This window comes from Doryrhamphus excisus, linkage group LG18 (genome assembly GCF_037039965.1).
Source record: "Doryrhamphus excisus strain RoL-2023G ecotype Guam linkage group LG18, RoL_Dexc_Guam_v1.1, whole genome shotgun sequence".
Classification (NCBI taxonomy): Eukaryota; Metazoa; Chordata; class Actinopteri; order Syngnathiformes; family Syngnathidae; genus Doryrhamphus; species Doryrhamphus excisus.
Window position 1 is genome coordinate 15,680,001 of NC_136374.1, and position 26,213 is coordinate 15,706,213.

Below are 26,213 nucleotides of genomic sequence, written 5' to 3' on the forward strand. Positions count from 1 at the left end.
ACCGACTGAGAGGCAAACCTGGGAATCGTTCATTTGCAACGTTGTGCTGATGAACAAACACGTTAATTGCCGTGACCTCATCAACCCAGCGAAAAGGAACATTGACATATTGTTTGTCCAGCGTGAGACGCTATAATTTACACTCGCTAATGACCGGGCTTGGACATACAGGCTTGAAGGACCACGTCTGTCCCGCGCTTTGGCCCTTATTCAACAGTCCATCTGTACCTCAATCAATTCATATCCCTCAATACACGGCCCGTGATTCAATTACAAGTCTTGTTCGGCGTCACTGTCGAGGTTTGGTACGATTGGCTGAAGAGTCGCCACCCTAATCGAAACAAAAACAAAAACCGAGGGCCTACTGTTGTGCTTCACCGATTTCCCAACGATTTTTCTTGGTAGTCCTGCCATGAAGTCCATCCTTCATCCTGACGTTGCCGCTTCACTGTTGACACCGACACTGGTGTTTGACGGCTACTATTAAGTGCAGCTGCCAGGTGACGACCTGTGAGGCGTCTTTGTCTTAAACTGCAGCGTTTTTCTGTCCTTGTTAGACCCAGTTCGTGCTGCTCTCTGAATGGAGTAGTTAACAGCATGGTAAGAGATTTTTAGATGGCTTTTCTAATCATCTATTAGCCTTATAAAATGATGAACTTGGTTTAGCAGCCATACCAGGAGATTGATGCAGAGGACTGACAGTTGTTGATAGTAGGCCTCTATGCAAAAATGTACATCCTTCTTTGAAAATCATATGATTCGTTTTCATTGTTTGTGGAATGGATACAAATGTTCATGAAATGCATGAAAATGTGTTTTTCTTTGGAAAACAAAGGAAAACAAAGAAATTTTCCCAACGATTCTCTGTTGAAAAGGCGTGTTGTTGAAGAAAGACATATTAGCATTGCCAGAGGGGCGACCTTGACCTTCAAACTCAATCTGGCTATTAGGAGTCACCCCTCCCCAGCACCCCGTGAGATGTAAAGAGGCTGACGGTTTTGACCCCTTGATCCCATTTCTTAACTAGTCTGAGGTGCCAAATAACCTTTTGACCCAGGAAGCATTTGCAAGTTGCCCGAGCAACCTCCGATTGAGCAATGATTGACAAGCGCATGCACATTTGAGCTTTTTTCTTTATTCCGGAACAGTCCATTGACAGATAAATGACAGTATTCGACACTTTATTCACTTATCATCTACAATGGTATTTGTGTCAAATATTCTCAGGGAAAATGGCGCATATAAAATATTCTTTTGTACTCTCTTAGAGCATTATTATGCCGCGTAGATGCGGAATAAATTTCCCTTCATAAACGAACACTTTACATGGAAATGAATGTATGAATGCAATGGATGGATGTCATTATATCAGATGGAGGTCTATGTAAATGAACCCACATCTGACATGTGGTCCCAATCGCGGAAACACCGGCGGATCATGACAGGAATAAATCTGCCTATTTCAGCACATACCTCGTGTTCTTTAACGCGCATCTTAATCCACGTCAAAGTGGATTTGCTTATTTAAAAAAAACCAAAACAAAAAACGTAATTTTGTCAGATGTAATGCAGGGGTAGACCGTTTCATTGTGACTGACCCAAGGGAATCTAAGGTGACCATCTGGCCGCTGGCCACCACCATCACTGATTTGTGTTTTAATATGCAAATGGATGGTTTTTGCAGCTTTCCTGGAATCAGAATTGGGAACCAAAAGACATAAGACTTGTCTTGGACTCATGACTTTCAGGATTTTTTTTTTTTGGGTGTATTAACATAGGTGAAAATAATTATTACTGATACTTTATGCTAAAATGCTAGATGAAAGAACCGTTTTAACATCATGTGATCACGTCAAGACATAAGACTTGTCTTGGACTCATGACTTTCAGGATTTTTTTTTTTGGGGTGTATTAACATAGGTGAAAATAATTATTACTGATACTTTATGCTAAAATGCTAGATGAAAGAACCGTTTTAACATCATGTGATCACGTCAAGACATAAGACTTGTCTTGGACTCATGACTTTCAGGATTTTTTTTTTGGGGTGTATTAACATAGGTGAAAATAATTATTACTGATACTTTATGCTAAAATGCTAGATGAAAGAACCGTTTTAACATCATGTGATCACGTCAAGACATAAGACTTGTCTTGGACTCATGACTTTCAGGATTTATTTTTTTGGGGTGTATTAACATAGGTGAAAATAATTATTACTGATACTTTATGCTAAAATGCTAGATGAAAGAATTGTTTTAACATCATGTGATCATGTCAAGACATACAGTGAAGAAAATAAGTATTTGAACACCCTGCTATTTTGCTATTTCTCCCACTTAGAAATCATGGAGGGGTCTGAAATTTTCATCGTAGGTGCATGTCCACTGTGAGAGAGATAAACTAAAAAGAAAAATCCAGAAATCACAATGCATGATTTTTTAACAATTTATTTGTGTGATACAGCTGCAAATAAGTATTTGAACACCTGTGTATCATCTAGAATTCTGACCCTGAAAGACCTGTTAGTCTGCCCATTAGAAGTCCACCTGCACTCCATGTATCATCCTGAATCAGATGCACCTGTTTGAGGTCGTTAGCTGCATAAAGACACCTGTCCACCCCATACAATCAGTAAGACTTTAACTTGTAACATGGCGAAGACCAAAGAGCTGTCCAAAGACACCAGAGACAAAATTGTACACCTCCACAAGGCTGGAAAGGGCTACGGAGCAATTACCAAGCAGCTTGGTGAAAAAAGGTCCACTGTTGGAGCTATCATTAGAAAATGGAAGAAGCTAAACATGACGGTCAATCTCAATCGGAGTGGAGCCCCATGCAAGATATCACCTCGTGGGGTCTCAATGATTCTAAGAAAGGTGAGGAATCAGCCCAGAACTACACGACAGGACTTGGTCAATGACCTGAAAAGAGCTGGGACCACCGTTTCCAAGGTTACTGTAGGTAATACACTAAGACGTCATGATGTGAAATCATGCATGGCACGAAAGGTTCCCCTGCTTAAACCAGCACATGTCAAGGCCCGTCTTAAGTTTGCATATGACCATTTGGATGATACAGAGGAGTCATGGGAGAAAGTTTTATGGTCAGATGAGACCAAAATAGAACTTTTTGGTCATAATTCCAATAAGCGTGTTTGGAGGAAGAAGAATGAAGAGTACAATCCGAAGAACACCATCCCTACTGTGAAGCATGGGGGTGGTAGCATCATGCTTTGGGGGTGTTTTTCTGCACATGGGACAGGACGAGTGCACTGCATTAAAGAGAGGATGACTGGGGCCGTGTATTGTGAGATTTTGGGGAACAACCTCCTTCCCTCTGTCAGAGCATTGAAGATGGGTCGTGGCTGGGTCTTCCAACACGACAACGACCCGAAGCACACAGCCAGGAAAACCAAGGAGTGGCTCCGTAAGAAGCATATCAAGGTTCTAGCATGGCCCAGCCAGTCTCCAGACCTGAACCCAATCGAAAATCTTTGGAGGGAGCTCAAACTCCGTGTTTCTCAGCGACAGCCCAGAAACCTGACTGATCTAGAGAAGATCTGTGTGGAGGAGTGGGCCAAGATCCCTCCTGCAGTGTGTGCAAACCTGGTGAAAAACTACAGGAAACGTTTGACCTCTGTAATAGCAAACAAAGGCTACTGTACCAAATATTAACATTCATTTTCTCAGGTGTTCAAATACTTATTAGCAGCTGTATCACACAAATAAATTGTTAAAAAATCATGCATTGTGATTTCTGGATTTTTCTTTTTAGTTTATCTCTCTCACAGTGGACATGCACCTACGATGAAAATTTCAGACCCCTCCATGATTTCTAAGTGGGAGAAATAGCAAAATAGCAGGGTGTTCAAATACTTATTTTCTTCACTGTAAGACTTGTCTTGGACTCATGACTTTCAGGATTTTTTTTTGGGGTGTATTAACATAGGTGAAAATAATTATTACTGATACTTTATGCTAAAATGCTAGGTGAAAGAACCGTTTTAACATCATGTGATCACGTTAAGACATAAGACTTGTCTTGGACTCATGACTTTCAGGAATTTTTTTTTGGGGTGTGTTAACATAAGTGAAAATAATTATTACTGATACTTTATGCTAAAATGCTAGATGAAAGAACCGTTTTAACATCATGTGATCACGTCAAGACATAAGACTTGTCTTGGACTCATGACTTTCAGGATTTTTTTTTGGGGGGGTGTATTAACATAGGTGAAAATAATTATTACTGATACTTTATGCTAAAATGCTAGATGAAAGAACCGTTTTAACATCATGTGATCACGTCAAGACATAAGACTTGTCTTGGACTCATGACTTTCAGGATTTTTTTGGGTGTATTAACATAGGTGAAAATAATTATTACTGATACTTTATGCTAAAATGCTAGATGAAAGAACCGTTTTAACATCATGTGATCACGTAATATTGCCTTACTATAACTATACTACAGTTACACAGAGATGGGGACTCGAGGAGTTGCACTGAAGTCATGTCATAAGACTTGTCTTGGACTCATGACTTTCAGGATTTTTTTTTTGGGTGTATTAACATAGGTGAAAATAATTATTACTGATACTTTATGCTAAAATGCTAGATGAAAGAACCGTTTTAACATCATGTGATCACGTCAAGACATAAGACTTGTCTTGGACTCATGACTTTCAGGATTTTTTTTGGGTGTATTAACATAGGTGAAAATAATTATTACTGATACTTTATGCTAAAATGCTAGATGAAAGAACCGTTTTAACATCATGTGATCACGTCAAGTCATAAGACTTGTCTTGGACTCATGACTTTCAGGATTTTTTTTGGGTGTATTAACATAGGTGAAAATAATTATTACTGATACTTTATGCTAAAATGCTAGATGAAAGAACCGTTTTAACATCATGTGATCACGTAATATCGCCTTACTATAACTATACTACAGTTACACAGAGATGGGGACTTGAGGAGTCGCACTGAAGTCATGTCATAAGACTTGTCTTGGACTCATGACTTTCAGGATTTTTTTTTGGGGTGTATTAACATAGGTGAAAATAATTATTACTGATACTTTATGCTAAAATGCTAGATGAAAGAAAAATAATAATAATAATAACAGTAGATGCTTCGAATTTCTTAGATATACACTACCGCTCAAAAGTTTGGGATCACTTGGAAATGTTTTTGTCCGGTCCGAGATATGGATTTTTCTTGGTAGTCCTGCTATGAAGTCCATCCTTCATCCTGAAGTAATCGCTTCACTGGTGATACTGACACTGGTCGGCTACTATTAAGCGCAGCTGCCAGGTGACGACCTGTGAGGCGTCTTTGTCTTAAACTGCAGCGTTTTTCTGTCCTTGTTAGACCCAGTTTGTGCTGATCTCTGAATGGAGTAGTTAACAGCATGGTAAGAGATTTTTAGATGGCTTTTCTAATCATCTATTAGCCTTATAAAATGATGAACTTGGTTTAGCAGCCATACCAGGAGATTGATGCAGAGGACTGACAGTTGTTGATAGTAGGCCTCTATGCAAAAATGTACATCCTTCTTTGAAAATCATATGATTCATTTTCATTGTTTGTGAAATGGATACAAATGTTCATGAAATGCATGAAAATGTGTTTTTCTTTGGAAAACAAAGGAAAACAAAGAAATTTGCGATCCTTGTGAGGATAAGTGGCATCAAAATGGATGGATGGATGGATGTATGAACGGATGTATGGACAGACGGATGGATGGACGGATGAATGGATGGACGGATGGACAGATGGATGAACGGATTTATGGACAGACGGATGGATGGACGGATGGATGGATGGATTGATGGATGAACGGATGTATGGACAGACCGATGGATGGACGGATGGATGGATGGATGAATGAACGGATGTATGGACAGACAGATGGATGAACGGATGTATGGACAGACAGATGGATGAACGGATGGATGGATTGATGGATGGATGGACGGATGGATAAACGGATGTATGGACAGATGGATGGATGGACGGATGGATGAACGGATTTATGGACAGATGGATGGATGGACGAATGGATGGATGGATGGATGAATGAACAGATGTATGGACAGACGGATGGATGGACGGATGGATGGATGGATGGATTGATGGATGGATGGACGGATGGATAAACGGATGTATGGACAGACGGATGGATGGACGGATGGATGGATGGATGGATGGATGGATGGATGGATGGATGCATGGATGGATTGATGGATGGATGGATGGATGGACGGATGGATGGATTGATGGATGGATGGATGGATGAACGGATGTATGGACAGACGGATGGATGGATGGACGGATGGATGGATTGATGGATGGATGGATGAACGGATGTATGGACAGACGGATGAATGGATGGACGGATGGATGGATTGATGGATGGATGGATGAACGGATGTATGGACAGATGGATGGATGGATGGACAAACATAGAAACAGACAACATTTGTATGATTAACCATTTTTATAATACCATATTTTCCGAAGTATAAGTGGCACTTTTTTTCCTAGGTTGGCTGTTCCTGCAACTTATACTCCAGAGCGACTTATAAATGAAAAAAGTGTTTATGGAACATAAACACCTTTTCTGAATATTTTCTGGGTAACTGTCAATGACGTGGGATTAATTCACGCATTAATGTGGAAAAAGCTGCTCCCCAAAGCCATGGGGGGACGGGGAGGGTGGTGGGGGGGTGCACGGTGTTGACACAACTGTTGGTGTGTGAACACACTCAGACTAGCAAGTGTAAGAAGTCGCAGTGTTGTCACTATGACAGTATTGTATTAATTAACAACTGGTGTGGAGATGTGATGTGTCCGTTGGCTCCGTCACCAAAGACAAGCTGGATCGATATCGTTTTTAGTTTTCCTTCTTAGTTCAGTATTTCTCTGCTTTTGTTAGATACCAGTATTTTTTTTGCATGAATTAAAACCAACACTATTTAGTAAAAACTGATGCTGAAAGAAAACAGGAAATTTAACATCACAGCATATCATAGCAAGTATGCACCTTGGAAGTTGTAGGAACAGGTCACCACTCATAGGAGGGGCCAAAGGGGTCGGGTCCAGGGTGGCTGAAAGCAGGGACCTTGGCGGGCTGATTCTCGGTTGCAGAAGGTAGTTCTGGGTTCTTGGAATGAACCTCTCTGGCGGGGGGGTTGGACAGTTTAACCTTGTGGACAAGAAGGTCTCTCCAGTCCTGACTGTTGTACCATATAGCAGTTCAGAGTACCCTCTTTTGGGGTCCTTTTTGTTCTGGGGGGACGTCAACGTTTACATTGGCGATGACAGTGAAATCTAGAGCGACGTGATTGGGAGGAATGTCCGTCATGTTCATAGCAGACTGTTCGTAATGAACACGATGTTCAAACTCAAGGGTGTCCACATATGGACTTGTCATCGGGACACCCGGGCCCACAGTGGAGGGTGTGAAGGATGGGTGGAAGATGCAGATCAGGTGGGAGGAGTTTGGAGAAGCCAATGAGAACGACTTTCGTAGAGATTCTGGACCGCTATCTGCTGTCTCAGGACGAGGAAGCAGGATGGTGTGATGTTGACCTTGACTCGACATTCTTGGAAGACCTCCTCAATCCCACCAACACGTCTTCCAATGAGGAAGCAGTGTCCGGGACTCTTCATTGGAATGTACCATCTCTGGTGCTGAGGTTGCCGAGGTGCCCAAAAAGCTCTTCAGTGGCAAAACCCAGGAGGGAATCGCACCTGGGAATCGAACCCGGGTCTCTAGCTGTGTGGCCTGTGCGCTAACCACTCGACAACCGTGCAAACTCCACACAGACGCCTAATATTTATTAACTGTACAGTGTTTTAATCATTGTAAAAAGGATAACTCTTGTACATATACATAACTAAATAAAACTAAACTAAATCAAAACTTCACATCTTGTAGTGTCCATAGTACCCGGAGAAAACCCACGCATGCACAGGGAGAACATGCAAACCCGACACAGACGCCTAATATTTATTAACTGTACAGTGTTTTAATCATTTTTAAAAAGGATAACTCTTATACATATACATAACTAAATAAAACTAAACTAAATCAAAACTTCACATCTTGTGGTGTCCATAGTACCCGAAGAAAACCCACGCATGCACAGGGAGAACATGCAAACCCGACACAGACGCCTAATATTTATTAACTGTACAGTGTTTTAATCATTTTTAAAAAGATAACTCTGACACATATACAGAACTAAATAAAACTAAACTAAATCAAAACTTCACATCTCGTGGCGTCCATAGTACCCGGAAAAAACCCATGTATGCACAGGGAGAACATGCAAACTCCACACAGACGCCTAATATTTATTAATTGGACAGTGTTTTAATCATTTTAAAAAGGATAACTCTTATACATATACATAACTAAATAAAACTAAACTAAATAAAAACTTCACATGTTGTGGTGTCCATAGTACCCGGAGAAAAGCCACGCATGCACGAGGAGAACATGCAAACTCCACACAGACGCCTAATATTTATTAACTGTACAGTGTTTTAATCATTTTAAAAAGGATAATTTTGATACATATACGTAACTAAATAAAACTAAACTAAATCAAAACGCATGCACAGGGAGAACATGCAAACTCCACACAGACTCCTAATATTTATTAACTGTACAGTGTTTTCATCATTTTAAAAAGGATAACTCTTATACATATACGTAACTAAATAAAACTAAACTAAATCAAAACTTCACATTATGCGGTGTCCATAGTACCTGGAGAAAAGCCACGCATGCACGGGGAGAACATGGAAACTCCACATAGAGATGGCGGAGGGTGGAATTGAACTCGGGTCTCCAAGCTGTGAGGCCTGCACGCTAACCACTCGCTAGCCGTGCAGCCCAAAATAAAGTAATTAGCTCAAAATAAGTAAACAAAAGCAAAAACGACTATTGACTCTTATTGAAAGTTTGTTGGTTTTTTTTTATTGATTTCTTCAAGAATGTAGTATTTACAGCATAAAAGTATAATATTGCATATTAATATCTGTGCTTTCTGTCGTAGCGGAGCCACTGGTGCAGGTGAACGGCAAACCCAGCTGCTGTTTCTTCAAGTTCAGCCCCAAACTCATGTTCACCAAGGTGCTGAAGGCCCAGCTGTGGGTGTACCTGCGACCCCTCCAGCAGACGTCCACCGTCTACCTGCAGATTCTGCGACTCAAGCCCATCACGGAGCAAGGCAGCCGCCACATCCGCATCCGCTCCCTGAAGATCGAACTCAACTCCAGGGTGGGCCACTGGCAAAGTATTGACTTCAAGCACGTATTGCAGAACTGGTTCAAACAGCCTCACACCAACTGGGGAATCGACATCAACGCCTTTGATGAGAGTGGCAATGACCTGGCCGTTACCTCGCTGCGACCCGGGGAGGAGGGGCTGGTAAGGACCCTTAGACCTGTCCCTGGGGCAAGGGATCCATTTCACAACATTCATTGCTGACTAAAACCCTGGTAAATTTTCACCAAATTTACCCGGGTCAAAAACTTTCTCCCCGATTCTAAACTATTCCTTTTAGCAAGGCGGGTCTTTTCACAATCACAATTTGATTTCAATAAATTAAATAATTATTTAACCCGGGTAAATACATTCCTGGTAATTATGGTGCGAAACATTTTAGTTGTGCTAATTTTTGTTCAATGCTTCCAGCTTTAAATTAGCACATAAATTAGGACAGGACTCATAGGACGACACACAGATTACATATGTGACCCTATTAATTTCATGTTAACGCTTTATCTCGTTGTAATTTATGGAAGATAACACACATAATTTAAAATGAAGTTAGGTAAATTACATGAAAATATAGTACAATAGTACCCTAATAATGAATCAAACATTTAGAAAAAACACTGCATATAAAAATAGGTACAATATAATGTTCAATTTGTAATGTTACTTTTTGTAATATGTTTATGGATTCTCTATAATGGGTTAATAAAAGCATAAAAGCAAAGAAGTCAATTAAGAAAAATGTATGCTTATGGAAGAAATCATCAGAAAATATAAACTAGTGGTGCCTTCTATAACTGGCTCTTGTTTTTACTGCCCCCAAGTGGCCAGAAATAGTACTTAATGCACATGTCAAGTCATTTTTGTATGTTGAATGCATTTAAGTGTTTTTTTCCCTGAATTTAAAGCAGCCATTTTACTGTGTTTACTTCAAATAATAATCATGTATGTATAATGTACACGTACAGGACACATTTAAAAGTACTATTGAGTAAGGAACTCAAACAATGCACAACGATGAGCCAATTCAAGAAACAATACAAGCAGTTGATGCTTACTAAATACAAGGATGAAGAGTCTTGAACCAGTCATGATGTGCTAATATATATCACTATATTGATACTTACTATTATGTCATTGGATGCTCATATCACCTCGTATTTGGGTAAGTGACAAAAATACAAAAAAAACTAAAAAAATAAATTCAATTAAATTAATTTTTTATTAAATTAATTTTTTTAATTAAATAATTTTTTTAATAAATAATTGTTTAATTAAATTATTTTTTTTATTAAATTAATTTTTTTATTAAATTATTTTTTTATTAAACTATATTAGGAAAGCAGGAAGTGAACAAATGTAACAGTTAGTGATTGTAAAAGTACCAGATGGAGGGGTAGGATTTAATAAGCCTTGCTTCTTCCTACTCCTTTCAGACATGTGGAACTGTGAACTGATTATGTGATGCATTCAATTGTAATCTGAAAATGAAATTAAACCATTACCATGACTATGAAATAAAATAGGAATTGTATCAACAGTGAATAAAAGAGGCTGTAACGGACTGTATGCATCTTTAGTACAGATTTAGTACAAATTTGTACTGATTTGGATCAGATATCAGTTGTCATCTCTGGTGTTTTGGCCAAAAAAAGCGTTGTCCTTGAACTACACAGCCGTGGCTGTTATTATTTTTCAAGCCAAAAAGGGGAAAAAAACAAAACAAAACAACGACAGGATCAAAAAAACAAGCAAAGACATAAAAAAGAAACGCTCCCCTGATCCACTGGGACTTTAGTTTCTGCAACAAGCGGTGGTCTCACCCCACTGGCCTTTTGAGGTTACATCTTCTTCTTCATGCGTCACATAAACTCTACTGGAGTCCAGCTGGAATCACTGAGGGACCAGGGACTACTTTGGTGCACCGTTCCGCTTACCTAATAGTTCAAGTTGAAAATAAACAAGCACGTATCGTAGATTTGGTGATACCAGATCATCCAACATGATATTCAACATGTAACATGTAACATCCCGAATAATCATCAGTCATAGAAATGATACGAGTAAGGCAAAGTATTAGCATTAGCTCTTAGTGTGATGCTAATATGCTAGTAGCTAGTATGATGCAGGGCATCCGACGGCTGTTTCCTCGCACATACTCCATCATGAAGTCCATCGACCTCCACTTGGGTCTACCTCTCCATCCCTGTACCTCCATGTCCATCGTTCTTCTCCCCGTATATGACTCGTCTCTTCTCATCACCTTCTTCGATATCGACATCGTCCTCCGGTTCTTCCACTCTGATTGTTCTAATTCCTGTCCTCATTCACCCTTGGAGCCTACATATTTCAACTAGGGCTGTCAAATGATTAAAAATTAATCAAATTAATCACAGTTTTCAAATTAATTAATCGTGATTAATCGGTATGTGTTTCTTTGTTTTTCTTTTGTGTTTTTCCTGATTACGGAGTCACCAAAGCGGATCTTTTTGATCAGCATATTGATTTTCGTCTCTTCTCATGACCTTCGATATCGACATCGTCCATCGGTTCTTCCACTCTGATTGTTCTAATTCCTGTCCTCATTCACCCTTGGAGCCTACATATTTCAACTAGGGCTGTCAAATGATTAAAAATTAATCAAATTAATCACAGTTTTCAAATTAATTAATCATGATTAATCGGTGTGTGTTTGTTTGTTTTTCTTTTGTGTATTTCCTGATTACGGAGTCGCCACAGCGGATCTTTTTGATCAGCATATTGATTTTTGTCTTTTCTCATCACCTTCTTCGATATCGCCACTACTTTTGCCATTCGTCATTGCTGAACTTGGTTAGCATAACATGTGCCGCACCCAACTTAATTAATCATGATTAATCGGTATGTGTTTGTTTGTTTTTCTTTGGTTTTTCTCCTGATTACAGAGTCGCCACAGCGGATATTTTTGATCAGAATATTGATATTTGGCTGGCCCTTTAAATTCGCTAATATTTACTGTAAATGATTCCCTTGAACGCCACAATTTTTTGGCACATGCGATTAATGTGTTATGTTTGACCCTTGGCCTATAATATAGTTTAGGAAAATTCAACTGTTGATGTTGAAATAAAAATTAAAATTAAAATTAAAATTAAAATTAAAATTAAAATTAAAATTAAAATTAAAATTAAAATTAAAATTAAAATTAAAATTAAAATTAAAATTAAAATTAAAATTAAAATTAAAATTAAAATTTTGAATTGGCTCACCAATGACATGACAAGACCAACTTTACCTCTATCTACTGTTGCTGTGGGTTGAAATCTCAGTTGCCGAATGTCACCAGCTGCACTCAGCTGCAGAAAATGCTGGAGCCATGCAGATGTTTTTTTTAATTGTCATTTATACAGTGGTACCTTGGAATACGAGTTTAGATACAAGCCATTTCTTGCCTGACTTTTTAATTTGGGGCAGGCAAAGCTGAAGGCAGCTATTTGAAGGGTTTGTGTCACCTTAGCATGTGGAGACGAAGGAGAAAGTGAGCGATTGCTATTATTATTATTATTATTTTCAATTTATTAGCATTTGTGCTTGAACTGCTGTCTTTTTCAAAGACGATAGATTAAAACTTGCATGACGCAAGACCTGCAGTGTCAAAAGTGTGATAAAGTTAATTTAATAAACAAAAGCGTCATCATTAGTCGCTGAGCTAGCTTACCTGCCTGTCGCCCCTTATAACCACCTCTCTCCCGCCGCCCTCACCAACCCCTCCCCCTGATTCCAGCAGCCGTTCCTGGAAGTGAAGGTTCTGGAGACGACCAAACGATCTCGAAGAAACCTGGGCTTGGACTGCGACGAGCACTCCACCGAATCCCGCTGCTGCCGCTACCCTCTGACGGTGGACTTCGAGGCCTTCGGCTGGGACTGGATCATCGCGCCCAAGCGCTACAAAGCCAACTACTGCTCGGGTCAATGCGAGTACATGTTCATGCAGAAGTACCCGCACACCCACTTGGTGCAGCACGCCAACCCCCGGGGCTCGGCGGGGCCGTGCTGCACCCCGACTAAGATGTCGCCAATTAATATGCTCTACTTCAACGACAAGCAGCAGATCATCCACGGAAAGATTCCCGGCATGGTGGTGGATCGATGCGGTTGCTCTTAAACTGAGGGGACGACCTTTTTCCATCAAAACACACTAAACACACATGGAGCACTCCCCTGGCACCGGAATCCATTTCTTGGCACCAGATCCCACACACACAAAACACAGAAATCCAATTGATTCTAACTTAAGTTCAATCGTAACAAAGGACCGAGTAACGGCGATGAATTGAACGTGTGGAGTGCTAAAAGTATGTTTTTTTTTAATGGCGTCTTTGTCATGCATTTTCATGCATCGTCCGCCCCTGAAGGGGTTAAAGACATTTTGGACACTGCTTTTATTTCACAAACATTCCCGAAATAAAACCAGAAGCCAAAACGCTTCCACGAATAACGGCTAGAAATCCAGCTAAATGTTGTTTACAGATGTTTTTCAAATGTAAAAGCGGGCTGAGAGATCCAAAAAAAAAGCAAACCCCTTCATGTATGACACCTCCGTGTGACATTCTCGCGTATCTACAAACCGTTTTCACTGCCGCTTTGATCTCTTTCATTTGGAGTCTTGTAAAAACTCCCCAAAAAAACTAAAACAAAAAAAACAAAAAAAAAAAACCCACAGTAGAGATCATTCTATTCCATCTGCAAATGAACCAACACATGTTTGTTTGTGCTAAAGTAGCGGCTGTGCTACACATGTACAGTTAAGCCCACGGTGATTGTGATTCATATCATTATGTTCATTTTTAATTGTTGCATGGGCATCTTTTTAGCTGGAAAGACTTTTTAATAACCCGCTGGTTTCTATTATGGTCCATGGAGTCCATTCTACTCTTGGAAATTTCAGTTTTTATGATTTCTTTTAGATTTTTTGGCCAGTTTTGGTTTAAAAAAGGAATAATAATACATATTATAATTTTTTTTAAATTATACATTTCCAAAAAAAATTTATCGTGCAGACAAATTGGCTTACAAAATAAAAAATTATTTTATATTTATGACAAGAAGTGATTTTACTGCAGTAAAGGTAGCAAAAACAACCACAAATCAATCTTCACAAACAAAAACTGTAAAGTGTAAAACTGAACAAAAGCCACATCGTTAAATACAAAAAAAATGGTAAGATTTTTAAAAATAATATAACTTTAATTCACTTTTTTTTGTCACTTCCAGCTAAAAATAAAATAAAAATTTTACTTGTTTATGAATAATTTGCCAGTGTACCGTACATCGGGAAGCTGAGCAGTACTCAAAACACAGTAAAACACGGTATTACATAGCAGAACTGATGTAAATAAGGAAAAATATCCAGTATAATAAATGATTTCTTTTTTTCTTTCTTTTTATGATTTCTTTTAGATTTTTTGGCCAGTTTTGGTTAAAAAAAAGGAATAATAATACATATTGTAATTTTTTTAAATTATACATTTCCCCAAAAAATACATTGTGCAGACAAATTGGCTTACAAAATGAAAAATTATTTTATATTTATGACAAGAACCGATTTTACTGCATTAAAGGTAGCAAAAACAACAACAAATCAATCTTCACAAACAAAAACTGAACAAAAGCCACATCGTTAAATACAAAAAAATTGTAAGATTTTTAAAAATAATATAACTTTAATTCACTTTTTTTGTCACTTCCAGCTAAAAATAAAATTAAAATTTCGCTTGTTTATGAATAATTAAAAAAATATATATTTTATATTTATGACAAGAAGTGATTTTACTGCAGTAAAGGTAGCAAAATCTTCACAAACAAAAACTGTAAACTGTAAAACTGAACAAAGCGTTAAATACAAAAAAATGATAAGATTTTTAAAAATAATATAACTTTAATTCACTTTTTTTCATCACTTCCAGCTAAAAATAAAATTAAAATTTCGCTTGTTTATGAATAATTTGCTGTTGTACCGTACATCGGGAAGCTGAGCAGTACTCAAAACACAGTAAAACACGGTATTACATAACAGACCTGATGTAAATAAGGAAAAATATCCAGTATAATAAATTAACGACCGACTCTGATATCACATATTTAATTTTATTTTCATTTTATTTACCGGTTCAGAAATACTCACAGCTTTCAATGCGGAAGAGAATGTTTTTTCCACGCCGCTAACTGTCATGGCGGATCCATAATTTCGGAATAAATCCCCGATCCACCTCATCCTAAAGACTTTATATCGTCAGTGCTTGATTACAGTAGAGATTAGTATTCTCAAAGTGTGTCTTTGTCTCCGGGACGTCCTAGCAGAGATGTCCATTTGTTGTAAACGAAAGCACTATGCTGTTGGATAAAGGAAGAGCCTTCTGACATTATTATATATAAATGATATATGTATATATTCAAAGAAAAAAAAAAAAGGAGTACAAACACCTTTTTTTGGGGGGGGGGGCACTCTACCTTTACCAACAATAAATTTTGCACTATGGCATGAAGGAGGTAAAGTGTTATTTTGTGTTTGACCGAGCACAAGAGAGCTTGTACAGTGTAGCCGAAACCATTCAAGCGTCTGCTGATGATGAAAACCGTTACACCGTTACACGCCAACGAGGAAGGTCATCGAACGTTTTCTTGATGCCATCGTTACACTTTTCCTGACTTTTTTTTTTTTTTATCCGAAGCGGGGGGCCTGTCCACCACATCCAATCTGGAAGCGGCCTGAAAGGCGTCCTCGAACACGTCATCACGTGTGTCCATTCATTAACGTCTGCAAGAACAAACGAATACGGAATGCTTTAACTGGAAAACGGCCCCGCCCACCGATACGTTCACGTGACTGAATGTTTTGCTTTTTTTTCCGACATGATTTGCCTTTGTGTGTGTTTTTAAGGGAAAGCGCCCATGCAGGAATGGGAGGAGTATCCAGGGATTGTTAGCCAAAGTAGAGGACGACATGTTTGTGTGCTGTAACTTGTGTTGTTATCGCAGGAATATGCTAGAAAAATTCAAAGGGAGGAAAAAAAATTAGGGGGGAAGTGGTTTGGGAATATTCAACTGATCAATTGTCTATATTTATTAATATGAATTACAAAGTCTGTCTACCTCACTAAGCTAGCTTTTTAAAAAAAAAAATTCAAATGTGCAAAATGTACCCCTTAAGAACCCCCCCCCCTTACCAGCCCTCCTCCGCACCCCCAAAAAAGATAGTAGCGAACCAACAGGGTCCCCGTACTCTCAGGTTGGGATGGAGTTGACGTTGACGGAATGACTGATGGTAGCGGCTCTGCTCATGTGTGGTCAAAAGATGTAATTATTAGCTGTGCCCGCCATGGCTTGACTATCGTGGAAGCCATTTTGAAATGTAGTCTTTGTATACTGGTATGTGTGAGAGTGTTTTCATATAATTATATGAGAGTTAAAAAAAAAAAAAGTCTCTATGTAAATAACAACATTTATGATGTTTTGGACAGGTTCACCGCTTCTAATGTTTTATCATTCCTCCGTTCTTTGTGTAGTTTTAAAAGAAATCACCCCAACTTTGTAGTTTAATGGTTGTGCATATGAATAACTATTCAATTGTTGGTTTGTTTTTGCCTTTGTTGTTTATTATACTTTTCCTTTTGTACAATAAATCGTTTATTTAGCTTATGGCATTGCTTGTTTATTCGTTCTTTCGTTCATTCGTTTTCTACCACTTAAGGTCGTGGGGGTATGCTGGAGACTATCCCAGCTGTCTTCGGGCGAAAGACGGGGTACACATTTGGGGATGGATGACAAGTACACAAAAACGTCACGGTTCCACACTTCTAACTTTAGCAGCCACCTGAAACGCCAGCATCGCTATGACACCCGAGACCAGGGGCTTGTTCCTATCACTGCAGTGTTTGAGCTACAGTTTACCAAATCCAGCTGGACTGGTGGCCGGCCAATCACAGGGCACATATAGACAAACAACCATTCACACTCACATTCATACCTATGGACAATTTGGACAATTAACCTAGCATGTTTTTGGAACCCACATGCAGACTGAGATGGCCGAGGATGGGCTTGAACTCGAGTCTCCTAGTTGTGAGGTCTGCACGCTAACCACTCCACCACCGTGCAGCCGCTTTGCTTGTTCATTATGTAATATTTATTCCGCTCTGATGTTATGGGTAAATCTTGCATCTTTAGCATGAAAGAGGTAGTTTGGATTTTTTTTAGTGAGCAGTGGTATTATTCAGAAATTGTTAGGTGAGATTAAAAAGGAGATTTGTCAATTAATTACAGATCATAATTAATTAATCAAATTAATCTAAAGCACTACTGATAATTATTTAATGTACAGGGAATTGTTTGATTTACAATTGGTATTGCCATGTTTTGGTTTCATAAACAATGTATTTGGAAATGAATAAAAGTTTGAGTTTCAAGGAATTATCTGTCAAAGTTAGACATATTAATAATTCTAAAATTAAAAATGATAATTCCAAAAATAATTCTAAAAATAAAAATAATTCTAAAAATAAAAATAAAAACAATTCTAAAAATAAATATAATTCTAAAATAAAAATAATACTAACAATAAAATAAAAATAATTCTAAAAATAAAAAAAATTAAAAAATAAATACATCAAAATAAAAATAATTCTAAAAATAATTCTAAAAATAATTCTAAAGATAATTCTAAAAATAAAAATAAAAATAAAAATAAAAATAAAAATAAAAATAAAAATAAAAATAAAAATAAAAATAAAAATAAAAATAAAAATAAAAATAAAAATAAAAATAAAAATAAAAATAAAAATAAAAATAAAAAATTCCAAGCTTTTAACAATTCCTACTGACTGAGCCAGACAAGTCAGTTTACTTAAAATTGAATTTTCTCATTTATTCTTCACAGTGATAAAATGAAATAGAGTATACTAAAAATGTATGCCCTTTTTTGTTCCTGTCGTCAGTGCAACTTTGTGTCCCACGCACGCACGCACGCACGCACGCACACGCACGAGCGGTGGCGTGGTGCATCCTTGAACAGAAGTAGCGGTCAGCGGAGGTGGCAGGCAGCACATCCCCGGCGAGGCTAATTGGTGAAAGAGAGTGTTCAGAGGACAAAGGTTCACTGTTAGGGTTGGAGTTGCCATTATTTGGATTTCATATAAGATCCAGCCTGACCCAATTAATATGCCACCTGATAGGAGGGCCTCTCATCAACCTAATTTAGAGAATCAATAGGGGACAAATGAGAGCGAGAGCAAAGCTCTTTACGGATGCAAACAGACAAAGACCACCCAGTACAAGCCCCGAGTGACTGATGCCAGCAATGACATAAACCTTTTGACAAATCCTTACTCGACATAAACAAACATTCACACAGTCCCCTGCCCCTTCCAGTGCATCGACGTGCCGTGCACATCATCGCTCATCGCCGCCCCAAATGTGCGAGGGGGGACGTTGATTGATGCTTTTGTTGTTTGGCCACATAAACATGAGTTGTACGAGTCGGGCCGTGACGTGTGACGAGGTCCAACGCTGCACTTAAAAGCCTTAAAACCACTAACGTGATGAACTTTGACCCAAGCTCGTTAAATAAACAATGCTAGAAAGGCTCCTGTGAAATGGTACAGTCCAACGGGAATATTGAACATTTCACAAAGCCCTTCAAGAAAGCTCGGTTGCGGTCTGGGAGGATTTGGGAGGAGTTTATAGTAATTATGGTCATAAAATTGAGAAAGAAGGTGAATTGGGGGCAAGCAGTGAAAAGCTTGTAACACCTTTTTGTCTGGTTCTCGTAGCTGGTGTGTGTCGACAGAGGAACTGTTCACCAAAGATCACACGCACGGGACTGGACAAAGAATCTAACATGATAATAAAACCTGTACTTGACCATTATTGGACTCAAATAGCATAAAGCAAATTGTAAAGCATCCACAGATATTGGATTGTTGTCAAAATCTCAGCATATATATATTTTTTTTTACTAATTTTCCCTCTTAAACTGTAAAATACACAATGTGGGCCAAGAGTAGATGTACATGTCATATTTATTTCTCATTTTATTAAATTTTAAATCCTCCAGTATGACAAATCCAATCACTTTTTGTCCACCTCTGCCGGGGCCCTACATCTGCATCCGCTGCCCTGTGATACGCAGATGCAGTCGCCCCCTCTTTTGTGTTCATTCTGGGCATCCCACAGCATGCAGACCCCCACAGCTAGGAGACCAGGGTTCAATAATTCCACCCTCGGCATTCTCTGTGTGGAGTTTGCATGTTTTCTCCGGGTACTCCGGTTTCTTCCCACATTCCAAAAACATGCTAGGTTAATTAGCGACTCCAAATTGTCCATAGGTATGAATGTGAGTGTGAATGGTTGTTTGTCTATATGTGCCCTGTGATTGGCTGGCCACCAGTCCAGGGTGTACCCCGTCTCTCGCCCAAAGACAGCTGGGATAGGCTCCAGCATTGGAAAATGAATGAATGAATTGTATTTATTATTTATTATTTATTATTTATTATTTATTATTTATTATTTATTATTTATTATTTATTATTTATTATTTATTATTTATTATTTATTATTTATTATTTATTATTTATTATTTATTATTTATTATTTATTATTTATTATTTATTATTTATTATTTATTATGTGTCCTGATTGGTTGTCTTTAAAGTCTATATGTGCCAATCCCAGCATGCTTTTATAAACTTTTTTTTTAGGTGCAGTCATGCTAGAACAGGAAGAAAAAAAATCTTCATTCAAAATGACAAATTAGAAAAACTAAGGTGTCTAATCCAACTCCTGATTGATTCATTAATTGATTCGGATATTTGCAATGATTCGTTCATCACTAATAATGTCGCTGCGTCATAACATTTGAGGTATAAATGAAACACGACAGCACCGACATTTATTTACACGTTGCCAAAATATAGAACGTGGTGCTGCCGAGATGTCTTCAGTTACAGTGGCGGCCATTAAAAAAAAAAAAAGGCCTCGTCTTCTCTGAGGCCCTAAGCAGTCAGTGAAAGGCACTGTGGGGTCTCCATAGTTCACATGGCAAACTCTCAAGCACCCACTGGGGTTGGGGTTGGTGGGGGGGGGGGGGGGGTTGCGGGTTGTCCTTCCCTCCCTCCCCATGCCTTGCCTTAACCGAGTCTTGTGTTGACACAGCGCTGGCCAATCTAATTTTGATTGTCAGGAGCAAAAAATGGCCATCCTCTCCCCGCAACCCCCTGAGATCATCAAGTTCATTTCTCTGGCTGCATAAAGATCCCCCCCCACCACCCCCTTTTTTCACCACCACCACCATCCAGCACCCCACACACACACCCACCCACCCTCTGGAACAATATTGAGCCGTTCCTGGGCCTCTCAGAGTGAGCTCACTGGAGTTAATCTCTCAGGCTTCTCTCGTCTCTTTTGCTGCCTCTTTCTCACTTGCACTCTCTCTCTCTCTCTCTCTCTCTCTCTCACTCTCTCTCTCTCTCTCTATTGAACAAGCCAACGGAGAGCAGCTTGAATTAGTGACCGTTATTATTCACGCTAATGAGTCAAAATCTCAATGCCAACAAAAGTGGACTGTGAGCGTTCATAAATCATCCCCGCGAGATGTATTCATGAATGTGACAGATGCAATAGCTCGATATCATATACATACGTACGTACGTATATGCTGTACAGCAGCTCTTGCATAACAGCACCAGATGGAGGTTTTTGTATTGTATTTGACTTGCTTTGCTATTATATTTTGGATTTTTTTTGCTCTACTGTACTTGCTATTTGTACCTTATTTTGTTTTATTATACTACTTTACATAGTACCACTCCCTGCACGCCCATGGAGGGTTTTTGCATTTTGCTAAATTATGCTTGCTTTGCTATTATATTTTTGGTATTTTTGCTCTTTACTGTATTTGCTATTTGTACCTTATTTTAGTTTATTAATTTTATTTTACTATACTATTTTACATAGTACCATTCCCTTATTTTCTTGAACACTGCATTGTTCCCGTGTTTCTATCTATCTATCTATCTATCTATCTATCTATCTATCTATCTATCTATCTATCTATCTATCTATCTATCTATCTATCTATCTATCTATCTATCTATCTATCTATCTATCTATCTATCTATCTATCTATCTATCTATCTATCTATCTATCTATCTATCTATCTATCTATCTATCTACTATCTATCTATCTATCTATCTATCTATCTATTTATCTATCCATCTATCTATCGATCCATCCATCCATCCATCCATCCATCCTTCCATCCATCCATCCATCCATCCATCCATCCATCCACCCACCTACCCATCATCCATCCATCCATCCATCCACCCACCCACCCACCGACCTACCAACCTACCCATCATCCATCCATCCATCCATCCTTCCATCCATCCATCCATCCATCCATCCATCCACCCACCTACCCATCATCCATCCATCCATCCATCCACCCACCCACCGACCTACCAACCTACCCATCATCCATCCATCCATCCATCTATCCATCTATCCATCTATCCATCCATCCACCCACCTACCTACCCATCATCCATCCATCCATCCATCCATCCATCTATCCATCTATCCATCTATCCATCCATCCACCCACCTACCTACCTACCCATCATCCATCCATCCATCCACCCACCCACCTCCCTACCTATCATCCATCCATCCATCCATCCATCTATCCATCTATCCATCTATCCATCCATCCATCCACCCACCCATCCACCCACCTACCTACCTACCTACCTACCTACCTGCCTACCTACCTACCTACCCATCATCCATCCATCCATCCATCCACCCACCCACCCACCTACCCATCCATCCATCCATCCATCCATCCATCCATCCATCCATCCATCCATCCATCCATCCATCTATCCATCTATCTATATATCTATCCATCTATCCATCTATCCATCTATCCATCTATCCATCCATCCATCCATCCATCCATCCATCCATCCATCCATCTATCCATCTATCTATATATCTATCCATCTATCCATCTATCCATCTATCCATCTATCCATCTATCCATCCATCCATCCATCCATCCATCCATCCATCCATCCATCCATCCATCTATCCATCCATCTATCTATCTATCTATCTATCTATCTATCTATCTATCTATCTATCTATCTATCTATCTATCTATCTATCTATCTATCTATCTATCTATCTATCTATCTATCTATCTATCTATCTGACTGATTGTATTTTGTTTTTAACCGTCGTCAGAATAGCCAAGAATGAATTAAAACATCTACGACACTCCATTGCTTGTAATACTTGATTACACCAAGTTGTGATGATTTGATCGTGATTGATTGGGCATAAAATCCCACATCAAAAATCCAAGTTGATGTAAAATAAAATGTATAGCAAATGTCTGCTGTTGTTTGAATGAATATTAATCCTTGAATAAAAGCTTCATTCATTATGAATGAATTATCCACAAACAACCACAAAAAAAATCCTTTTAGTTCCCACTTTGGAGAAAAAAGGATAAATTCACTGATTTTGATTCGAGTTTGTGCTTGACGGAACTGCAGCTTGTCTGAAATCATCTTGACATTGTGGAAAACAATTCCGAATCGAAAGATCAAAGGTGAAAGGTCGGAATTATGCTGTCAGGTCCGGGGCTTTTGGGTTCATTTGTGGAAAGGGGGGGTGGGTGGGTGGGGTTAAACTGACCAGGCCTGGGCTCATTTTGTTTAAAAAAATAAATAAATAAACGCACCCATGATGGTGAAGTTTGATTTGTTTTTATTACAAAAGTGGCGTAAATATAAAAAAAAAAAAAAAGACTTAAGCACGGCATAGGCGAGTGATACGCAAGCTATCAAATGGACAGCCCCCCGGGGCCGATGAGCAGCCTTCAGCCCCCATTCTCTGTCCGGTGCTCGGTTCTCCCCACCCCCCTCCCCCACAAACGCCTCTATATACCCCATGGGAGGAGGTCTGTTGCGCTGCGGCCGCACTAAATCAACACCGTCCTAATGAGGTGTCACACTTGACCCCCAGCAGCCTCGGCCCCTCACATGGGTGTCAGAGCCACAATGAGCGCCCCTCCATCTCCAAGCGCCTGGCTGACACATTTTGATTCATGATCGAGCCTGGGCCTTGTCAGGTCAAAATTACACCCGAGCAAAAACGCCACCATCAACGCATTCATCAAGACTACCTCTAAATGCACCCTTAAGCTTGCTTCTCTTTAAAAAAAAAAAAAAAAAATCAACAATAATGCCCCCCCCCACCCCGCTCACACCTCTTATCACCTTTCACACAGCAGCATGTGCTCATCTGTGTCACTGATCACCTCCTATACCCCCCGTCTCTCATTGGTGGGCCTCATTCCTAATGGCTCTCTGGGCAATGAACCAGGTGTTCCTGAGCCTGTCTTCTGACCTTCTGACCCAAAGAGCTCCTAATGTGAACAGGTCCTTGCAGCAGAACACCAAACCGCTAGTAAGTCCGATAAACATTCAGGTCTTCATCCTGCCCAGAATCCATCAACCACATAGGAAGGCTGATTTGAGCTTAATAATATATCAAACATGGCGGCACGGTGGTCGAGTGGTTAGCACGCAGACCTCACAGCTAGGAGACCAGGGTTCAATTCCACCCTCGGTTTGTTTGCATGCGTGGGTTTTCTCCGGGTACTCCGGTTTCCTCCCACATTCCAAAAACATGCTAGGTTAATTAGCGACTCCAAATTGTCCATAGATATGAATGTGAGTGTGAATGGTTGTTTGTCTATATGTGCCCTGTGATTGGCTGGCCACCAGTCCAGGGTGTAGAAGACAGCTGGGATAGGCTTCAGCAACCAACACGACCCTCATGAGGAAAAGCGGTAGAGAATGAATGAATGTTTTTTAAGCAGGTAGTAGACTCGAGTTCGATTCCACCTTCGGGTATCTCTGTGTGGAGTTTGCATGTTCTCCCCGTGCATGCGTGGGTTTACTACGGTTTCCTCCCACATTCCAAAAAACATGCTAGGTTAATTAGCGACTCCAAATTGTCCATAGGTATGAATGTGAGTGTGAATGGTTGTTTGTCTATATGTGCCCTGTGATTGGCTGGCCACCAGTCCAGGGTGTACCCCGCCTCTTGCCCGAAGACAGTTGGGATAGGCTCCAGCACCCCTGCGACCTATGAGCTATGATAGTGAGAGGGTACACTGTGTACACATTTGATGTTATGTATTACTAGTATGTATACTATGTATTACTCCTACTGGATACAAGCATTTGTGACAATACATGCAAAATAGAGTCGCCATCTCTCACCCTATTAGAAAATGGTGACACACATGAACAGGAAGTGGACAAACATTTAATGTGTCAACACATTAAAAGGTGTAAATGAATTTTAAAAATTCAAACCGCCAAATGTCGAAGGATGACTGTAGTATCGATTTTCAAAGCTCAAGTCACATCATCTAAAATTTTCAAGGGGCGTGCCGGGATCGTCATTCACCGTGAGATGACACGCAACTCCGTCCACCGAGAGGGCCATCTGTTCCCAAAACTCCCTGCGGGACCCGGGCAGTCCAGTGAGGCCAGTACTCCCATCAACTGACTTGACTGGTCTTGACTTCTCACAAATAGTCTTCATCTTCTCATGATTATCATTATTATTATTACTATTTGATGATATGATGTGAGAATATCACGTTTACTCGGATTCAGAATAGTCAAGACACACGCTGGTCACATTATTAGGTACACCTGCACAACTTAATCCTACATAAAAAAAATAAACACAAATGTTTGTTCAAAATGGACTGAAAGGTATAAAAACTCATTTCAACTCTTCTCACTCCGACATAAATAAGGATAATTTCTGATCTTTGACACGTCTGTCACCATTAACCCGCCGTGTCGCAACAATAATGGGCTTCTAGTTCCCTCATTTGAGTGTCAAAAAGGCTGACAAACACAAACCCGATGCCGTCGCTGACCGACAGGCCTCTCCTCTGGCTTCTGTCAAAGCTGCTCATTTGGCCCAAGAGGTCAAATGGGCAGCTTCAAATTAAATGAAACTCCGTGTTTGGAAAAATAGGCATTTTGGCAGGATTCCAATGGTTTGTTTTTACAAAAAGGTGAAAACAGTTGGAGAAAAAAACTCATTGTATTGTCTTGTCCTTTTATATACTTTAATTTATGGTAATGGTAATGGTAAATTTCATTTGAACATGCATCAGATTACAATTGAATGCATCACATAATCAGTTCCCAGTTCCACATGTCCAAAAGGAGTAGGAAGAAGCAAAGCTTATTAAATCCTACCCCTCCATCTGGTACTTTTACAATCAGTAACTGCTACATTTGTTCACTTCCTGCATTTCTAAGATAAAGTTTTTAGTTTTTTAATTTATTAATTAATTCATTAATTTTCTACCGCTTTTTCCTCACGAGGGTCGCGGGGGGTGCTGGAGCCTATCCCAGCTGTCTTCGGGCGAGAGGCGGGGTACACCCTGGACCGGTCGCCAGCCAATCACAGGGCACATATAGACAAACAACCATTCACACTCACATTCATACCTATGGACAATTTGGAGTCGCCAATTAACCTAGCATGTTTTTGGAATGTGGGAGGAAACCGGAGTACCCGGAGAAAACCCACGCATGCACGGGGAGAACATGCAAACTCCACACAGAGATGGCCGAGGGTGGGAATTGAACCCTGGTGTTTTTTAATTTAATTTAATTTAATTTAATTTAATTTAATTTAATTTAATTTAATTTAATTTAATTTAATTTAATTTAATTTAATTTAATTTAATTTAATTTAATTTAATTTAATTTAAATACATTTAATTTAATTTAATTTAATTTATTGTCACGTACCGAAGTATAGTAA

The 26,213-nt window shown here is 39.3% G+C and overlaps 1 protein-coding gene across 2 annotated transcripts in view; it reads left to right on the forward strand.

Moving 5' to 3' along the window:
• Positions 1–14,937, forward strand: part of gdf11 (growth differentiation factor 11) — a 32,971-nt gene extending 18,034 nt beyond the window's left edge. Inside the window, exons 2-3 of one of the 2 annotated variants that reach the window (XM_058055880.2) lie at positions 9,077–9,450; positions 13,064–14,937. In XM_058055880.2, coding sequence (XP_057911863.1) covers positions 9,077–9,450; positions 13,064–13,444 — 755 coding nt within the window. In that variant the 3' untranslated portion in view covers positions 13,445–14,937. The remainder of the gene's footprint in view (positions 1–9,076; positions 9,451–13,063) is intronic. The other variant, XM_058055881.2, reaches the window with a different exon arrangement.
• The last annotated feature ends 11,276 nt before the right edge of the window (positions 14,938–26,213 follow it).